This window comes from Pistacia vera, unplaced genomic scaffold, assembly GCF_008641045.1.
Source record: "Pistacia vera cultivar Batoury unplaced genomic scaffold, PisVer_v2 Contig191, whole genome shotgun sequence".
NCBI lineage: Eukaryota > Viridiplantae > Streptophyta > Magnoliopsida > Sapindales > Anacardiaceae > Pistacia > Pistacia vera.
The window spans coordinates 60,784-79,725 of NW_022195992.1; the positions used below are offsets into that span (position 1 = coordinate 60,784).

The window sequence follows — 18,942 nt, forward strand, 5'->3', positions numbered from 1 at the left end:
TTGGACGCCGAAATTTGGTTTGAAAAATGAACCCAATCGCGACGTTGTTCGCGAGTCATGACTGACGAATGGGGGGCTACCAAGTTTCAGATTTATAGGGGTTTTGTAAAGTGGAGGATGGTGGTTCAGGTGGTGGTGTTGGATTGAATTTTGATCGCTGGAATTAGTTGGAATTTGGCTAGAAAAATCAATTTAGGGTCAAATCATAGGGGTGTATTTGATAGATTAAAAACCTATAGGGACTGCTTCAATTTTTTAAGGGGTGTGTTTGCAAGATTTTAAACTTTATGGACTGTTGAAACTATTATCGATTTAACCGGTCTTACTGGGAAACTGAGACCTAACCCCTTGGCCGAGTGACATCTTAGGTCGGGTTTCAAAACCTTAACTATTGAATAAGATACGGTAGTTTCACAAGTTATACAATGGAGTATTCCAGTTTTTATTATTCATAGTTTAGAAGCAGTTGTGGAAACCCATAAAAGCAAATAAAACTAGTAATTTGAAGCTGTTTAGTTGTGTTAAAGATAATGGAAAAGAGAAGCAGCTTAGCTTGAGGGGAAGTGTTGACCAAAGATTCATGGTGCTAACTGCAAGTTCTCAAAATGAGAGGACCAAACGATGTCGTTTTACTTTATATGTAAAAGTCTTCTTCTCAAACGTGTTTGTTAGCTGCTGCAACTTTACTCTTTTCTTTACTCTCTTCACACTTTCTTCACTTGTTTTCGCTCAAGTATAAAAGTAGCAAGTATTGTAACAAGTTTGTTAATACAAAAGTATCATTAAGCTAGAATCAAGTTTATCTTTCTTTTCTCTGAAAATTCTACAAGTTGAACCAAAAGTTTTTAGATGAATGACATCAAACCATAGGTAAAGGATTTTGAAAGTGTTTCTTAAAAATTTTATAAAGTTTATGAAATGTTGGAAATAAATAAAATTCTTATTTGAGAATTCCATGATGTTTAAAAGTTTCAAAAACTAGAAAAACTTGTTAAGAGTTATTTATATAAATAGTATCTTTTGGTAATTTTGTGTATACAATATACAGTAAAACCTCTCTATAGTCATAATGTTGGGATCAAACTAATTTATTACTATAATGAGATTATAACTTAATAGAGGGGTAGTTACAAAAAAACTATTTTGATTTCTTATTTATAATTCATGTTTTAGTAGTATATATTAGGACTTCAATTAATTTTTTTAGTAGTATTAGGATTCCTTATTTACTTTTAATATTACTTGTTTCTTATTTTATAATTTATGTTTTGGTAGTATTAGGATTTCCTATTTACTTTTAATATTACTTGATTTCCTATTTTAAAATTAAAAATTTAGTAGAACTAGGATTTCAATTCATGTTTTAGTATTAGTAGGATTTCAATTCATTGTTTTAGTAGTAGTATTAGAATTTCTTATTTACTTATCCTAGTAGAATTATGATTAGCCTGCTATAAATAGGGTTGTTATGTTTCAACTTATTCAATCAAGTTTTCAATAAAATCTTCCACCAATTCAAGTGATACCTTTCTTCTTCCTCTAGCAAATCAATCATGCCACCCAAAGTTAATACACGAACTCAATTGACTGAAAGTATTCGTGTTGAATTGTGCAAAATGAAAGAATCAAACCCTAGTTGGTAGCAGAAAGATCTTGTGAAGTGGTTAGAAGATACTCATGGTCTTAAGGTATCACAAGCAGCAATATCTAAGACACTCAAACGATCAGCTGACCTCCTTCAAGAAGAAGGATTGTTGAACCCAAACACAAAACATTCAAAGATGGTAAAGTGCCCAGCAATGGAGTCTGCCCTCTATGAATGGTTTGTATGACATCAAGAGCATGACAATATGAATGGTGAATTGTTAAAAGAGAAGGGAACTATTTTTCTAAGGAAACTCTATCTCGAAGCTACCTCGTTTGGATTTTCAAATGGATGGTTGGAAAAGTTCAAGCAACGACATGCAATTCATTCCTTTCATCGTTTTGGGGAAAGTGGTTCAGCTAATATGGAGAAAATTGAAGCTAGTTTGCCGTCAATAAGAGAGGAATTAGACAAATGGGCTTGGAAGGACATTTATAATATGGATGAAACTGACTTATTTTATCGAATGCAAGCTGATAACTCTCTTGCAACAAAGCAGTTAGAGGGCCAAAAGCAAAACAAAGAGAGGATTACAATTGTTATTTGTTGCAATGGCGATAGCTCTGACAAACTCCGCTTTGGGTCATCGGTAAGTTTCTTAATCCAAGATGCTTTAATAATGTTAACCGTGATAATCTCAATTGCAAGTATAAAGCGAATTCAAATGCATGGATGACATCTTTGTTTTTTATGGAATGGCTTAAGTGGTTTGATAGCCGTTTGGATAGAAATGTCTTGCTTATATTGGATAATTGTACCGCACATGGCAAAAAGGAGAATCTCCCCCCACTTCATCACACAACTGTTCTCTTCCTAGCACCAGCTAGCACTTCCAAACTCGAGCCATGTGATGTAGGAACTTTTAGAAATTTCAAAGGTTATTATCGGCAACGCTTTAATCGCTTACTTTTGAAACGGATAGAAGATCATGTGTTGGAACCAGAAAAGATAAGTATCCTTGATGGAATTGTAAATGCAGTTTCTGCATGGTCAATTGATGTGAAGCCACAGGCAATTATCAATTGTTTTAAGCATTACAAAATTAGGACCTCTGATGTCGATGAATTGCAAGTTACAAATGAAGTGGATGAAGAGAATAGAAAAGTCATTGCAGAATTGAGTGATCAAATTCAACAACTTCACTACACTAATCGAATGGATATTAATGTCTTCCTCGATCATCCAAATGAGCAACAAGTCGTATATGCTTTAACTGAAGAAGAAATCATTGATGCAATTAGACAAGAAAAGAAAGGAAATAATCCTGAGGATGATAGTACGGAAATGCAAAAAGTTTCGTGCCATGAAGCTCTAAAGATGCTTGAGAAGCTAGAAATATTTTGGGTTCAACAAGAAGGTGTCTATGCTAGCGAGTTATTATATACCTGCAAGTTAGAGGATTTGGTAACAACTCTAAAGCATAAATCATTGTCCCAAACAACTTTAGATAAATATTTTATTTCATCATAAACCTTTAATGTAACATAGCATATATTTTTTTTGCAATATATAAATAATTATTACTATGTGGAGGAAACTTTCCTTGAGACGGGAATTAAAAAAATTATAACTTATTACAATATGAAGTTTATTCTTATTTATAACTATCCCAAATTGGGAATTGAATTTTTTATGACTATGTAGAGTTTATTCCTATATACAGTATCACTATAGAGAGGTTTTACTGTATTTTTATTTTAAAAAACTAATAATGGGGCTTACTTAGAGTTTAGGTGGGGCTTAGATTACAATACTCTAATAATAGTAGTAATAATAAACTAGGAGAATCAATTTACTGCTAGACTAGTAGACAACCACTTAGAGTTGGCATATGTCGTAACCATGAAATTCATGTCAGATCGGCCTTGCTCTACCCGGAAGTTAGCCCAACCTTGATGCTCAAGAACTATGATACAATCAACATGCTAGTTTTATTAATATTGAGCAATGTGATGCTTACAAAGATCTCTATACAAAGTGATGTGACAAAAAATGAATGGAAGAGTGAATATAATGAGTTTAACTTTTTGTTCTACTCTTTCATTCATTTTTTATCACCTTACTTTGTATGAAAATCTTTGTAAGATTTCTTTGTAAATATAGTATTATTGATTAATATTGGGAAGTAGGGGTGTTCGGTTCCGGGTACCCTGCACTTTTTGAAGGAACCGGAATCGACAGTTCCTTAAATTTGGAACCAGAACTGGAACCGACGGTTCCGGTTCCTAGATACCCAGAACTAGAACCTGTAACAACGGTTCCGGTTCTGGGTACCCTGTAAAATTCATAGCCCCCCAAAAGTTTTTAAAATGGCAAAAAAACCCTTAAAAATTTACAAATACCCCCCCACTTGGCACTTGTTAACAAAAATAAAATTACAAATTATAAATTCAAAATTACAAGCTTCATTACTTTGTAAACGTAGATTCTCAAAAGTGAAACCAACTTACTTTAAATGTTATGAAATATAAATATAAATGTATTCACATTACTTTTTCTATAAAAGTTTTTATTAACCCCCCTAATCTTTAATTTTATTTTATATTAGTCTTGGTTCCTGGTTCCTGGTTCCGGTTCCGTTGTTCAGTCATCGTTGTCGATGATGGTGTCCAAATGATGGTGCAACTTCGTCGTTGTTTAGTCATCGTCGTTGTTTAGTTTTCGTTTTTGTTGTTGTCGTCATCGGCCTCTGTTCAGTTTTTGTTGTTCGATCGTCGTCGTCGTCGATGATGGTCCCCAAAAAATGGTGCAGCTTCTTTCACAACCTTCCTTCAGAGAGTTAGAGAAATGAGAGAGAGTTACAGAGCAACGAGAAGAAAACGAAGAGGCAAGCCAACTTGTGTCAATCTTTAAAGTGAAGCTTCTAAAGGAAGTCTCGCTCCATATTTCAAAGAGATATTTTGAAAGTTAAAAATTTGGTGACTGTATAAATTACTGTATTACCCTTTATGAAACACAAATCACTAACAGTATAGAACGGAAAGTACTTATTTGTCGATGACGACTGGTTCTGGGTAGGAACCGGAACCAAACCCAGGGTACCCACCGGTTCCGGTTCCTACCGGTTCTTTTGAACACCCCTATTGGGAAGTGACTTTTAACACCTGCCAAATTGATAGTATATTTCATTGTTAAAATATAACGCTCTCTCTCACTCTCTCTCTCTCTCTCTCTCTATATATTATATATTATATATATATATATATTTAATCTATATATATATATATATATCTATATCTATATCTATGACTATAGAGAGGTTTTACTATATATATATAGTAAAACCTCTCTATAGTTATAATGGTGGGAATAACTAATTTTATTACTATGAGGAGGTTATAACTTAATAGAGGTTTAGTTACAAAAATTTCTTATTTCATAATTCATGTTTTAGTAGTACAACATTAGGATTTCAATTCATGTTTTAATAGTATTAGGGTTTCAATTTAGCGCTTCAATTGCTTACTTTTAAAACGGATAGATTATGTCTTGGAACCGATAAAGATAAGTGTCCTTGATAGAATTGTAAATATAGTCACTGCATGGTCAATTGATGTGAAGCCACAGTCAACTGCCAATTGTTTTAAGCATTGCAAAATTAGGACCCCTAATGTCGATGAATTGCAAGTTACAAATGAAGTGGATAAGGAGAATCAAAAAGTCATTGTAGAATTGAGTGATCAGATTCGGCATCGTCACTACACTAATCGAATGGATATTATTGTCTTCCTTAATCATCCAAATGAGTAACAAGTCATGTATGCTTTAACTGAAGAAGAAATTATTGCTACAATTAGATAAGAAGAGAAAGGAAATAATCATGAGGATGATAGTACGGAAATACAAAAAGTTTCGTGTCAAGAAGCTAGAAATATTTTGGAGTAATGTACCCGCAAGTTAAAAGATGTGGTAATAACTCTAAAACATAAATCATTATCTCAAACAACATTAGATAAATATTTTATTTAATCTTAAACCTTTAATGCAACATAACATATTTTTTTTTGCAATATACAGATAATTATTACTATGTGGAGACAACTTTCTTTAAGACATGAATTAGAATAATTATAACTTATTACAATGTGAAGTTTATTCTTATTTATAACTATCCTGAATTGGGAATAGAATTTTTTATGATTATGTAGAATTTATTCTTATAGAGTATCACTATAGAGAGGTTTCTCTCTCTCTCTCTCTCTCTCTCTCTCTCCATCTATATATATATATATATAAACCTTAATTAATACCGAAAATAGCCTTGCTTAATTAAGTTTATTTGTTTACTCTATTTCCCCTCAATTTTAAACTTAATTAGGATTTTTGTTTACACCATTTTATAGTTTTTTTTAATACCCATTTTTTTCAGTTTCAAATTTGAAGCTTACTTTCTTCTTCTTCAATTCAGATTCATCCAATTATATGATTACTTTCTCCATAACTTGAATAATTTGTTTTCATCAAACAAAGAAAAATTTGAAATAATAACTTTAATGATTTTGAAAATTTAGAGCTAGGGTTTATATAAGAATTAAAACTTAAAATTAAAAAAAATATATATGTAAAATATAATATAATATAAGTATATTTATAAATTATCATGTTATTTCTAATAATTTTTATTAAGGTTAAACTTGTTAAAATAAAAAATCATTTAAAAATGGGGGGACTAAAAATCATTTCCAATTAGATATCCAAAAGAAAGGCATTATCTTGTCTTGAATATGGGTTAACATGTCCAATCAAAGCCTATTCAATACAAAAGCTACCCCAGGCCCAGTTGTTTTGGGCTTCTCCACCAATCATTATGATTCTATAATACATCAAGGCAACACCCCAACTTAGAGTTCCGAGACTTTCCTGACCTCCTGCAATCAAAGCCCTCACGACACTAATATCAATATATCATTGCATAAAATTGCCTCACGACAATCTTAATTCGATCGACAATGTTGTTGAACGCACCACCAACAATGACTGGTTAGCAATCCCGTCGATCCGTTTGCATATACACATAATTCTAGAAAGGAGGTAATCGAACTTTTATTTCGTTGAAAAAGTCAATAATAATTCTAGAAAGGAGGTAATCGAACTTTTATTTCGTTGAAAAAGTCAATAAATTAAGTTTTAATGTGAGAGCAAGTGTATAAAAAAAGAACCAAAAAAAAAAAAAAATGGATTCTTAAATATTGCAAGTAAAAATATTGAGAAAGAGATTAAAAACGTTTTAAATAAATGAGGGTGTTGTGTGTGATTTTTCCATTAAACTTGGAGAAGTCAGAGTTCTGTGAGGTTATAGTCTGACCCATAACTAGTTCAACTCAAACGATTTTCCGACCCTAGCATAAACTCGTCGGGATATAGCTTAACCCAGTATAAGTTAGTCGCGACTAATCTCGACAGTTGTTCAAGCAGATCACAGATAAACTTAGATCCCGAATATTTCGGAAAGGATCAGATCGACAACAATAATGGCGCAATCTCAGGACTCAATCGAGAGAATATTGGAGTTGCATTTCAATCTTGATTGTAATTCCTTTAATTTTGCTCTTTTCTTTATACAAAACTTGTATATAAACCTCTTCCAACGATAGAAAAAGGGTTAGCAAATATTTCTAAGAATTATACTATATTCTTGTAAGCTCTCAAAGCAAATAAGAAAGACAGTGGACTTAAGTTAAAGATCATAACTTGCCGAACCACTTTAAAAACCTTCTGTATTCATTACTTTTTTTTGCATTTACATTCATACATTGCTGGTTATCTTTAATCACACACACACTCGTTTCGATTCCATTAAGGTCAATCGAATCACTCTAGTTGGTGCGATTTCCATATCAGTAGAGGGTATATCAAGAAAATAGAATATATACCATTTAGCCTTAGAACATTAAAGATATTTAATTTACTTTAAACTCTTGTTATAGTTTATTATATTAGGAGTAATACTACTTATACAAAGTCATCTTGTAAAGATTTACATGTAAAATGATGTATCAAAAATAAATAAAAAGTGAAAATAAAAGTTAAACTCATTATATTAACTATTTTATTTATTTTTTGTTACATTACTTTACGTTCATATCTTTATAAAAACGCGTTTGTATACGTAAAATTAGAGTCATTGACAGAGCCAGTTGCTAAAAAATTGTTTTATTTAAGTAGCTTAAAAGATTTCTAGTGTATATGACTAGTCTATTATTTTAATTATGTTTTCTAATTTATAATGGCATTGGTCCAAAGCTCTTAAAATCTTGAACATTTAAACTCACCCTTACTATCAAAAGTATGATGAAACTCTAGACGTTTTTGAATTTTATTATCACCAAATATTTTGAAAATTAAGAATCAGGCTATATCAAGTTATCAACGTTAAATTTTGACTTAAATTTTTATACAAAATTTTTAGTCATCAATTATTACAATCCAATAGTCTAGGAGTTAACAAGGTCCTAAAGAAAATTATAAGTTCCAACTTTCTTATTACATCTATTAGATTGAAATATATCTATAGTAATAATTTTGTGATTAAATTTAAGTCAAAATTTTAACCTACTATGGTTGACCCATAATAGGTAAAATTATTTTAGGTACAATTATTTTTTTAAAAGGAATTTTAAAAATTATTTAAGATTGACTCAAATTAAGCCATTATTAGTACTTAATCAAGTGTTGAATTATCTCCTCTCTCTCTCTCTCTCTCAACTTATTCTATTTCTAAGACTATTGTGAGGGTACAAGACTAGAGTGTTTATAACTCGTTTTACCTCACATCGTGAAAATGAAAACCGTTATTTGTGTTTCGTGGACATAGACAATTTGGCCAAGGTTGAACGACATATAGTTTGGCATAAAGATAATTTGATATCCAAAAAATTTGAAAATGACAATTACCCACTTTTCATCCAAATCTGTTACTAAAATCCGTTTAAAGAAAGATAATATGGTAATTTTCTGTCAAACCAAAAAATAATCTTCAATATTCATTAAATTAATCCATAAACCCACCGTTATTAAAACAACTTCAATTAATAAAGAAGTTAAACTTAATCACGCAACAAAATTTAAAGAAGTCTTCCAAAACAGATTTCACAAAAATCTTACAAACAAGATTGTACATGAAGTGAAAGTTACAGATGAAGGAGCAGTGCGGTCAAATTGGAATCGCAGCTCTTTTACATATGCCTAAATGGATGCTCATGAACTATTACAGTAAATGACCACTGCAATCTTTCGTTCAACCAAGATTTGCTTAAACTATCAACTCCCATCAAGTCAAACTCTAACCCAAATTCATCCAGATTCGCCAGAAAAAATCACCTCCAATAAATTCAAACACAATTGAAATTCATCCCCATCTGAACATCACATTCAAAATTCATCCTCCATCTCAACTCCATGATCAAATTCATCTTACATCTCAACTAAACAATTACAGTAAGGAAAAAAAAAATCAAAAATAAAAAATCAAACCCATAAAACCCATTGCTGAAACCTATGAAAAAATAAATGAAATTGTTCTTGTCTCAGTCAGGTGCGATTCCGATGCCTGGACCTCCACCAACCCCAAACTCGCCACCAAAACCACCAAATACAACCATCACCACCACCACAAATTTCAAACACTTCCAACCAAAACTGTAAAAAATTATAAAAATTTGAAAAAAATTAAAAATTAAAAAATTGAAGAGGAAAAAACTTTTGGAGCGAATTTTCTTTCAACTGGCTACAGTGGGTGCTACCGCCGGTTGTTTTCGCCAATTTTCTGGCACCCAACTGCAGCCCCCACCCTCCCAGCCCCCTCCCCGTTGCACCGACGTGGTTTCCGTCAGCCCTCACCCTCCCAGTTCATATTCCGATGCCGGGTTCTTGCCTAGTGACCAGAGGGAAAAGAGGGAGAGGAAAGGAAAGAAAGAGAAGGAAGAGAAAAAGAAGAAAGATAAGAGAGAGAAGAGGCGTAGAAGAGATGAGATGCAAAGAGAGGAGAAAAAGGGAAAAAAAAAAAATCAGGGGTTTATAGATTAATTTAAAATTCCTTAGAGATGCTGTTAGAAAATCATGGAGTTTATGCATGTGGGAAACTATGATAGCCGACCTAAGCGGAACCAATCAACACAATGATCGGTCTAAAAATGGTCAAGGCCCTCCTTTTATCCCAACACACAAATACACCCACGCAGCTTCTAACATCATCTAAAAGGGCTAGTGAAAATTAAACAACAACATAAATGGAGAGCATAAATATAAATGAAGAACATGTACACAAATGAAGAACAAGAACATAAAGGAAAACATAAATATTAAACATGTTAAAGAACATAAATTAAAACATATATTCGGATCTTTTGCTATCTATAACCCACAAGGATTACTAGACCTTAGAGATGTTGTTAGAAAATCATGGAGTTTATGCATGTGGGAAACTATGATAGCCCGACCTAGCGGACAAATCAACACCAACGTCGGTCTAAAAATGGTCAGGCCCTTCTTTTATCCCAACACACACTACACCCACGCAGCTTCTAACATCATCTAAAGGGCTAGTGAAAATTAACAACAACAAATGGAGAGCATAAATATAATGAAGAACATGTACACAAATGAAGAACAAGAACATAAAGGAAAACATAAATATTAACATGTTAAAGAACATAAATTAAAACATATATTCGGATCTTTTGCTACCTATAACACAATTTTCAAGTATTACATCACCCTTGAGAGTTGAAGAAAACTTAGAAATATGAAAGAAACATGGAAGAAGTTATTCGATGTGTAGAGAAAGTATGGAAGTGTAGAGAAATATGGAAAGGAAGAGTGAGAGAAGTAAACAAAGTGTTTGCAAAGTTTTCAATCAAGTTCCTCCCCTCCCGAGAAGGAAAGCCTTTTATTATAGATACAAGGAGACAAGCACTCATAAATGAGGCATTAATTACAGGCTACTTTTTTTTTTTTTAATAGTAGCTACAATTGTTGACAAAACAAAGCTTACAATACTTGACTTTTTTACAATGGCTACGGGATATTACAATGAAAAGGCAAATTGCCATTTAGTCCACTCCTATTTTACATAAAGGACACCACCATTTAATTTAAGACACACAGCTTTATCGTCTGACAAGTTGGTAACGTGCCACGATTCTTCATCCTGGAAGTCGAGACAGTCATTGATTGAATCCTTCAGCAGGGATTTGTCGGGGAGATGTATCTAGATAAGTTCCAAAGAAATGTCTAGAATCTGAGATGTTGGCGTGGCAATATACTTGGTGCATGCACGTATTGTTGCCGCCTGGATTTATGGAGATAGTAATGCAGACTGCTGAAGCTCTTCTTCCTGCACAGTATCTGGCTGTGAGTCCGGGTACCACCATTCTGGTAAGATGAATTGTCATCGGATTGAGCATTGATGGAATATATGCATGTCTGTTTGGCGTGGAGAAATTTCTCAGTGTAGTCTGGAGGAAAGGGTTCCCACGAGCTCATCGTGAAAGGATGGCCTATTGCATCTGGAATGATCTGTTTTTTTCAAAAGATTTTTTGAATTGATCTAGTCTCAATAGGATGATCAACATAGTAGGGACAAGATCATTGGAAAGCCCGATGAAAGGTGACTTGATGGTGAGAAAAATAAGGCCATCAGATCGGATAGAGTGATGTCTGTGAAAAAACATTATAGACCATGCCATTTTGGTAGACATAGGACCTTTGTATCGGCAAGTTGGTGAGCAAACACAGATTTTCATTGTAAGGGTTTTGAACCATCGGAGAAAAGTCATCAAGACGTAATTCAGGGGTTGAGGTTGACTGGTATTGGAAATTATTTTCACATATGATGGATCGGGAATTGAATAGCAATGTGGTATTGATGTAACTATACCAAAACCATAATATTCTTTTGAATATGTATCAAGACCTGGAGGTAACAAAAGATTTTTGAAAAGGGTAATCTGATGACCCCTAACATATCATACATGGATTGACCACATTTTTCAATGCATTGAAGTTGGTAAGAAACATGAGGGTGGTAGCATTTTCATCAAGGGTACTTGTTTGAACAAGGTTATCGATTCAGGAGGTACATCTGGAATATGGTTTGGTGAAGAGGATGAGACAGACCTGGACTGGGTTAATGGTTGGAACAAAAACATGGAAGAGGTTTGGATCTAGGGTTCAGAAACCAACTTGTTTAGTTTTAGGTCTGGATAAATAATCTGCAATGGTGTTGGTGTGACCTTTGATATGCTGGACGGTGAAGGAATTTTACTGAACCATTCTGCCCAACAAGTACTGCTGATGTGGAACCTTTTTCTTATGGAAACGAAGCATTTGATCAAAAGACTTCATATCAGTTTCAACAAAGAAATGATGTCCAACAAGGTGGAATTCAAACCTTTCAATGGAATTTTTGACTGCTAATACTTCCTTGAAAGTAGAATGATAATGCTGCTGGTGTGGTTTGAATTGTCCACTCTGGTATCCACACAATGTCGTACCTTGTCGTCATCTTGTTCCAAAAGCACTGCACCCCAATGAGTGTCACTACATCCGTCTGAAGAATGCGTTTCCCCAAAGAAGATCTTCAATGGCTGTGTATGGAAGGATGACGCTTGAGACTCTTGACTGCATTTGTCTGCTTTTCAGACCATTCGAGGATTTCTCTTAAGCATCTGGGAAAGTGGATAGTTGAAACGAAATGTTTGGGGATGAAACAGCGCATGTAATTGGCATTCCCAGAATTGTTGTATTTCTTCTTGGTTGTGGAACATCTGGGAATTTTTGCAATTCTTAGCAATATGAGGCTGAAGATCATACTTGCCATCACAATCACCATACCGAGAAATCAATCTTTGTTTGCCCCAATTGCATTTCTTCTCAGATAGCATGATACCATAAGTGGTGATGATATCAGCAAAGTCACAAGAAGACATATATGAGATTCCTCTTCTTTTGAAAAGAGAAGGTATCATCGATATAAATGAGACATGTATGCGAAGGGGAGCAAAAATCTTCGTCATGGCTTTCTGAACAGGGAAGGAGCGACTTTTAGTCCAAAAGGCATGACTGTCCACTGGTAGTGGTGATTGGTTATACAGAAAGCAGTCTTATGACGATCATCAGGATGAATTCCAAGTTGCCAAAAGCAGCTTTGAGGTCAAATTTTGAAAACATCTTTGCATTATGGAGATTTGCAAAAAGAACTTGTCTGGAAGGCAGAGGAAATTTATCATCACGAGGAAGAAATTCAAGGGCTGATAATTGATGACATGTCTGAGTTTTCCTCTGGCCTGTTCTACCCGTTTATTGACATAAAAAGCTTCACATGCCATTGAAGTCTGTGGGTTCAAACAATCCTTGAGATAAAAGCTGAGTATTCTCGTTGGGCGAGACTGAGATGTTCCGGTGACATGCCGGAATGACTAGCTTTAGTGGGATTGATATCTTCGCTTTTGTGAATGGAAGACGGATAAAGAATTCCGAATTCTTCCATAATGGATGAGCACATTTAGTGAGAAAATCAGCATGAGAATCTGCGCAAGAACGAGAAATAAGCTGGTTCTTGATTTGCTCAATAGGATTGCCTGCAATCTGGATTAAATTAGGCTGGTGTGGTCCAGGATTGGAAAAACATCTTGTAACGAACCCCATCAGGGAGGATTCTAAGTTTACTGAGTTTAGAATAAACATCAAAACCTAGAACCATGTCTTTGCCAGGTAGATCGGAACCAAGAACTTTATGAAAAGTGAAACAGCCTGGGAAATTTGGATTTTAATGGGTTGGCTGATCAATGAGTAGTGAAAGTCTCACTATTACAGTTTAGAATATTTCCTGATGAGGTTTCCACTGGAGGCTGGAAGGATCTTAGGGTTGATAATAGTACGAGTAGCACCAGTATCAAAGAATGCAATTACTGAAACAGGATTTGAGTATTTAGTAGGAAGATTCTGAACTTTTGCTGTAGGTATGTGACATGAGAAGCTAATGATGGAAGTGATTGTGGTGCTTGTGTTGATATGTGAGAAATAGTGACAATCATTTGAATCAGAGTACTCTATCAGTGGCTGCAAACTGGAAATGGTGTCTGAGGTGGGTTCTTCATCCATTGAAAACCACTTTCAACATCATCATCAGAAAAATCAATATCTGTGAGCTGAGAAAGTTGTTGCATCATTTTGACTGACTGCTTAGGCTTGGTTGGACAATTTTTGGCAAATGACCGCGGCGTTTGCATAAATAACACCGATTAACCGTTTTCCTTTGCGTTTCCTTTTGCGAAGAAACTTGCGGTTCTTGAAACGTCGAAATTGCGTCGAGCCGGAGCATTAGGCGGAGAAAACTTGATGCGTCTAGAATGAAACTTCTTCTTGGTAGGACAAGAACATGAGCGATCTGATTTGCACTTGATCTGCAGTCTGGTGGTTGACAAACCTTTGTCAGCTGTTTAGAACCTTCATATAATCATCAAAAAATTGTTTTTGAGAACAAGCTTTTCCAGAGCAAGAATAACAAACTGGTAAATTTCACCAAGAGAAGTGGAGCCAAGTTGTTTGTTCTGGGACTGCATAAGCTTGTTGCTTCATGACTTAGGGATTCAGGAATTGATGCCAAAAGGCTTGCTTCATATTAGGATCATCCATACCCCTAAGTATATGATACCTTTTTACCATCTCTTTATAATGCTTGTCAAGATCTTTCTTTTTGAGAGAACAGCATCGCATTTTAATAATCTTCTCTGACTTGGTTCTCAATAAGATGAGGTAATCCACAGAATTCATCATACAGGAGATACAGTGCTGTTTGATATCTGGCATTTGGATGAACAAATTTTGTCTATACTCCTGAAGACTTATCCACCAATCACGAGAATGCCTCCAAATCTAGCTGTAACTGCGTAAGTACATAGAGACTTGGGCATTAGGTTTCAGCATCTCACTTGTAACCAGGCCTGAAATTCATACATTCGAGTTCTCCATTTGTGTGGAGGAAGATCATCGACGGTAAACGTGTGGAGCTTGCTGAAGCTGTATAAGAGTCACGTTCAGCCGGAGTATGACGAGATTGTCGATACATAGGCGGAGAGTCTAGAATGGAATCATCACCTCGGCATCTCATCATCGACCTCAGAAACAACAGGTGGTCTGGACGATTCATGTTGATGGGTCATCAGTTGGGGATAAACATGATGATTGTCAGAAGTATCATTGTTAGAGTCAAATTCACTTTCAAATGATTCATCGTTGAAGGTATAGTGGCTTCTGATTCTGTTTGGAAGTTGATAGAGAATCCTGAGAAAGACCCGAAGCGGCAAGACGTTGCCTTTCTGCCATGTCTCGCAAAAAAGCTCATGAAATTGGAGGAGACGGGATTTTCGGAAGAGTCAGGATTAGCTAAGGTGGGCGGTCTTCCATCATCATATGTGCATTGGAGCCTTATCCTATATAAAGACGATGAGCTTAAGAGATGGAGGATCTGAGTGACTAGAAGAGAAGAGTCAGGAATATCAGTGGATGGAGTCCGCGGTATAGCAGAATACTTTTCTCTCTTCTTTTGTTCTCGTTCCATCTTGATCTTTTCATCAGTCTTTATGGAGCTTGGCATATAATTTTTAGTGTTGCCAAAGCTTGAACAGCACTAGAAGGTATATGAGGTGAGACCAATGTTGCTAATTTTTAGGAAAGGGGAAAAAGAGGGTTGTGGCCATGCTGTTGTGGAATCAAAAGGGTTTGGTACTAATGACATTTCAGGGAAAGTCTGTGGTTGTCTGAGTTTTTGCTTAAGATATTCCTGCTGACGCGATGCCATTTGGGTTTTTAGTGACTTCTTTCTGCTTCCTTCTGGAAACTGAGCTGAATAGCCATGAGCTACTGACAATATGCATTTTCTTGATGGAGCTGATCAATCCGGTGATGGAGATGATCATTTGTTTTTGTAGCCGAGAAATCAGCATAGTTTGGTTCTGAGACTGAGAGTCCACTATGAGCTACTAAATCCAGTTTTTGTTCAAGTCTGGTCACGTTTTGTTTTGCTAAAGCATTTTCTTTGCCAGTTGAAACGCTTCAGCTTGGGAGAGTTTAGGTGTGGATCCATCAGGCTGTATAGCTTTGGAAGGAACAACTCTCGATTGTTGAGTGGCGTTTCCTGAAGAGAAGGAAAATTTGTATCATAATTGAAATGTTGTCCTGTCTTTAGAGCTTAGGGATTGGATCATTATAACGACTGAACAGGAGGAGTACAAGCAAGGGGTGAATGGGTTGTTTTATGTTCTTTTGCAATCCACCACAGAGATTGTTGATAACATGGTAAAGGCTGTCTGAAGTAAGGTGATTTTGCAGGTTTGGATAGTTTTAAAGGTGATTTGGGTTGAGGTTTCGGAGGATGTCCCATGAGGGATTACTAGATGGTGAATCTTTTCTGGCTGGTGGAGAATATTTGACATAATAGTCAAATTTACCAGATGGTTGACCAAGAAGACCAACTTCAGGATCATGTTCTTCAAAGCAGGAATGAAGATCTGTCTGACTGCAGCAGCTTTCTTCTTTTTCTGATTGAAATATTTCGCCTTGGAAGATAATGCTCATCGTTTTCCCAAATAGGATCATCACGGCATTTCGAGCTTGGCAGTCAAGATCAAATGGAGTTGTACCAGTACTGGATCATATGATGGTAGACAGAGCACCAGATTGTTGAAAAGAATGAATGGAAGGTCCAGGTTCCCGTACTGTGGTAGTGGGTATGACCGGAGTAATCATGAATTAAGTTTGTCGAAAACTCAAAGGTGAGCACTGGGAGTTGCTGGAGACTTAAATCTAATAGTTGTTGTTCCGTCACTGTTGTCATGCATGGTAGATTTTGTAGAAACCACCGAGTCTCTTTTTTGTTAAGAGACTTGTAACTCGTCATCCAAGAGTCGGGTAACAATTTAATCAATACTCTCTAGAAATTTGCCTGGAATATTGATGCATGAGGAGTATTCTGTGTAACATCTACTGAAAACTGTACAATGCATGCATAATATCATAGAAAAGTTGGGCCCAAAGTTTTCTTTTCATTACAAAACATGTGTCTTTTATACATAAAGAGTACTGTTTACAAAAATGTATTTTAAAAGACAAAACAGGGGAAACAGTGTAGCTATTCCTCATTGCTTGCCGACGCCCCTCCGACCGCAACATCACTAAACCTCATCCACAAGGAAAATAACGGGGTGACACAAAATAATGCTCAGTAAGTAAAACTCTCTTCTTTCTGTCCCCGATGAATAACTCTTAATTCTTTCCTTCTGCATCTCTGATTCTATTTCTGTTTCTAATAACATCTTGGCCTCATCTTACGGAGGTACGGCCGGATGGCGTTCACACAGCACCATCTCACTCTCTATGGCTATCGGGTGGAATTCACACAGTACCAACCTTTCTTAGTGACTACCGAGTGAGGATCACAAAGCACCACTCGGTTCTTTCTAACTATCGGTGGAATCACCTAGCGCCTACCCGTTCCTCATGAATTTTGGGTAACGATCACCAAGCATTTACCCGTCTCTAGTCACTATCGGGTGATGGCCACAAAGCATCACCCGTTTCTACTAAATATCGGATGATGATCACAAAGAATCAACCTACTTATCTATCACTAACCGGGTAGCGGTCACAAAGCATCTACCCTCTCTACTACTCATCGGTGACGATCACAAAGCGTCGACCCTCACTCTAAGGGCTATTCGGATGATGATCACCAAGCATCAATCCGATTCCCATAACGTCGGTGATGATCACAAAGCCTCATCCCAACTATACTACTCTTCTAATTCATTCTATTGTACATTTTCAATACTCTCTACCCTTAGTATTTTACCCACTAAGCTCTCTACTCATAGGGTAATTGCATACCCATTTCTTACACTTTCTTAGGTCACTTTTTCATATACAACTAGTGCCTATGGATGGTTCATCTTCACCAATGCACTATGAGATCCAACATGCATGTTGCAAGAATTAAGGTTCATTTCTCATACTCAAACCTCTATAGGCATTTCATCAAACAACTCATGTGCACTATAAAACTCTATCATAGCCTGATTCTAAACTTTTCTTAGCCATCCAAAATGGGGAAAAACCCCTTCACAAAGCCACAAAACCTGCCATAGAAAACACTTCCAAAAAGGGAATACATAATCACCCTTAATTCCATCTCAACTACCTTGCCAAACCAACACCCTTTCTCAAATTTGCAAGGTATAGACAATCACAAAGCATAGAAATCTCTATTTAATCCTTCATACATGCTATATTACATGCACATCACATACATACATCATTTCTATCAAAACCCTAATCAAGAAAATTCACAAATCTCACTTGGGTTGGGTTTTACTTACTTTGAAGGAGGAATTCACAAACTCTTCCTTTCACTTGATAGCTTGACTTTTCCCCTAATCTTAACCAAAAAAAGAAAACCCTCAAACACCAAAATGAACTAAATCTCACAAATCACACAACTTAAGGAGAAATCCTTACCTTAGGAAGCCCTAGGTTGCTTTTCTACTCCAAATCACTTCAAAATCCCTTGGAAAACCTTGATCAAAAAGAAAGAGAAGTTGAGAGAGAAGAATGAAGAGTCACGTTTTTGAGAAGAGAAATGGAGGTTCTTTGATTCTAATTCCTTTTAATGAAATATTAACACACTCAATCCCATTTGCCCTTGTTCTAATTTGGGAATTCCATCCATATCCTTTGATTCATTACAAACTCACCCCTATCTCAACCTATCTCCATGAAATATCCTACAATTAACTCCCCACTTTTCCTGCTAATTAGGGTAGAAAGGTCAAATTGTCCTTAAGGAAAAATATCTAAACTCAATCACCTTTTATTCGGCCCGTCGCCGCGGCGAAGAAACCTCTGTCGCCGCGGCGAAACTGTCCAGGGGTTCCCCTTGTTTCACACATCTTCGCCGCGGCGAAGCTTCTTCTTCGCCCCGGCGAAGCACGGCAGACTGAACTTCTCTGTTTTCATCCAATTTTCAGGGCAAACATTCAACAAACAATAACCAAAAAGCCAACTCGATAAGGCAAAAGAGGAAACAATAACAACGAACCTCAAGCGGGGCGTTACAATTCTCCCCCCCTTAAAGATTTCGTCCCGATTCATGCAAATAACTCTGGGAAACGATTCTGCATGTCTCGTTCTACTTCCCAAGTGGCCTCTTCCACTTTGTGATTCCTCCAAAGGACCTTCACTAGCGAACACTCTTGTTCCGAAGTTCTAACCCTTCGATCTAAAATCTGAACTGGGCGTTCTTC

At 35.8% G+C, this 18,942-nt stretch overlaps 1 protein-coding gene across 1 annotated transcript; it reads left to right on the forward strand.

Moving 5' to 3' along the window:
- The first annotated feature begins 1,850 nt into the window (after window positions 1-1,850).
- On the forward strand, window positions 1,851-15,117 carry LOC116127440 (CENP-B homolog protein 2-like). Its single transcript, XM_031413085.1, has 3 exons — window positions 1,851-2,234; window positions 2,351-2,522; window positions 14,888-15,117. Exons 1-3 carry the CDS (start codon window positions 1,851-1,853, stop codon window positions 15,115-15,117), a joined length of 786 nt encoding a protein of 261 aa, XP_031268945.1.
- The last annotated feature ends 3,825 nt before the right edge of the window (window positions 15,118-18,942 follow it).

Excerpts from the sequence above, each read along its gene's own strand:
- LOC116127440 (XM_031413085.1), top strand. The coding sequence starts at position 1,851 with ATGAATGGTGAATTGTTAAAAGAGAAGGGAACTATTTTTCTAAGGAAA. Across the intron at positions 2,235-2,350 it reads AACTCCGCTTTGGGTCATCG|TGGTTTGATAGCCGTTTGGA; the intron begins GTAAGTTTCTTA and ends GAATGGCTTAAG. Across the intron at positions 2,523-14,887 it reads AACTTTTAGAAATTTCAAAG|GTATAGTGGCTTCTGATTCT; the intron begins GTTATTATCGGC and ends TCATCGTTGAAG.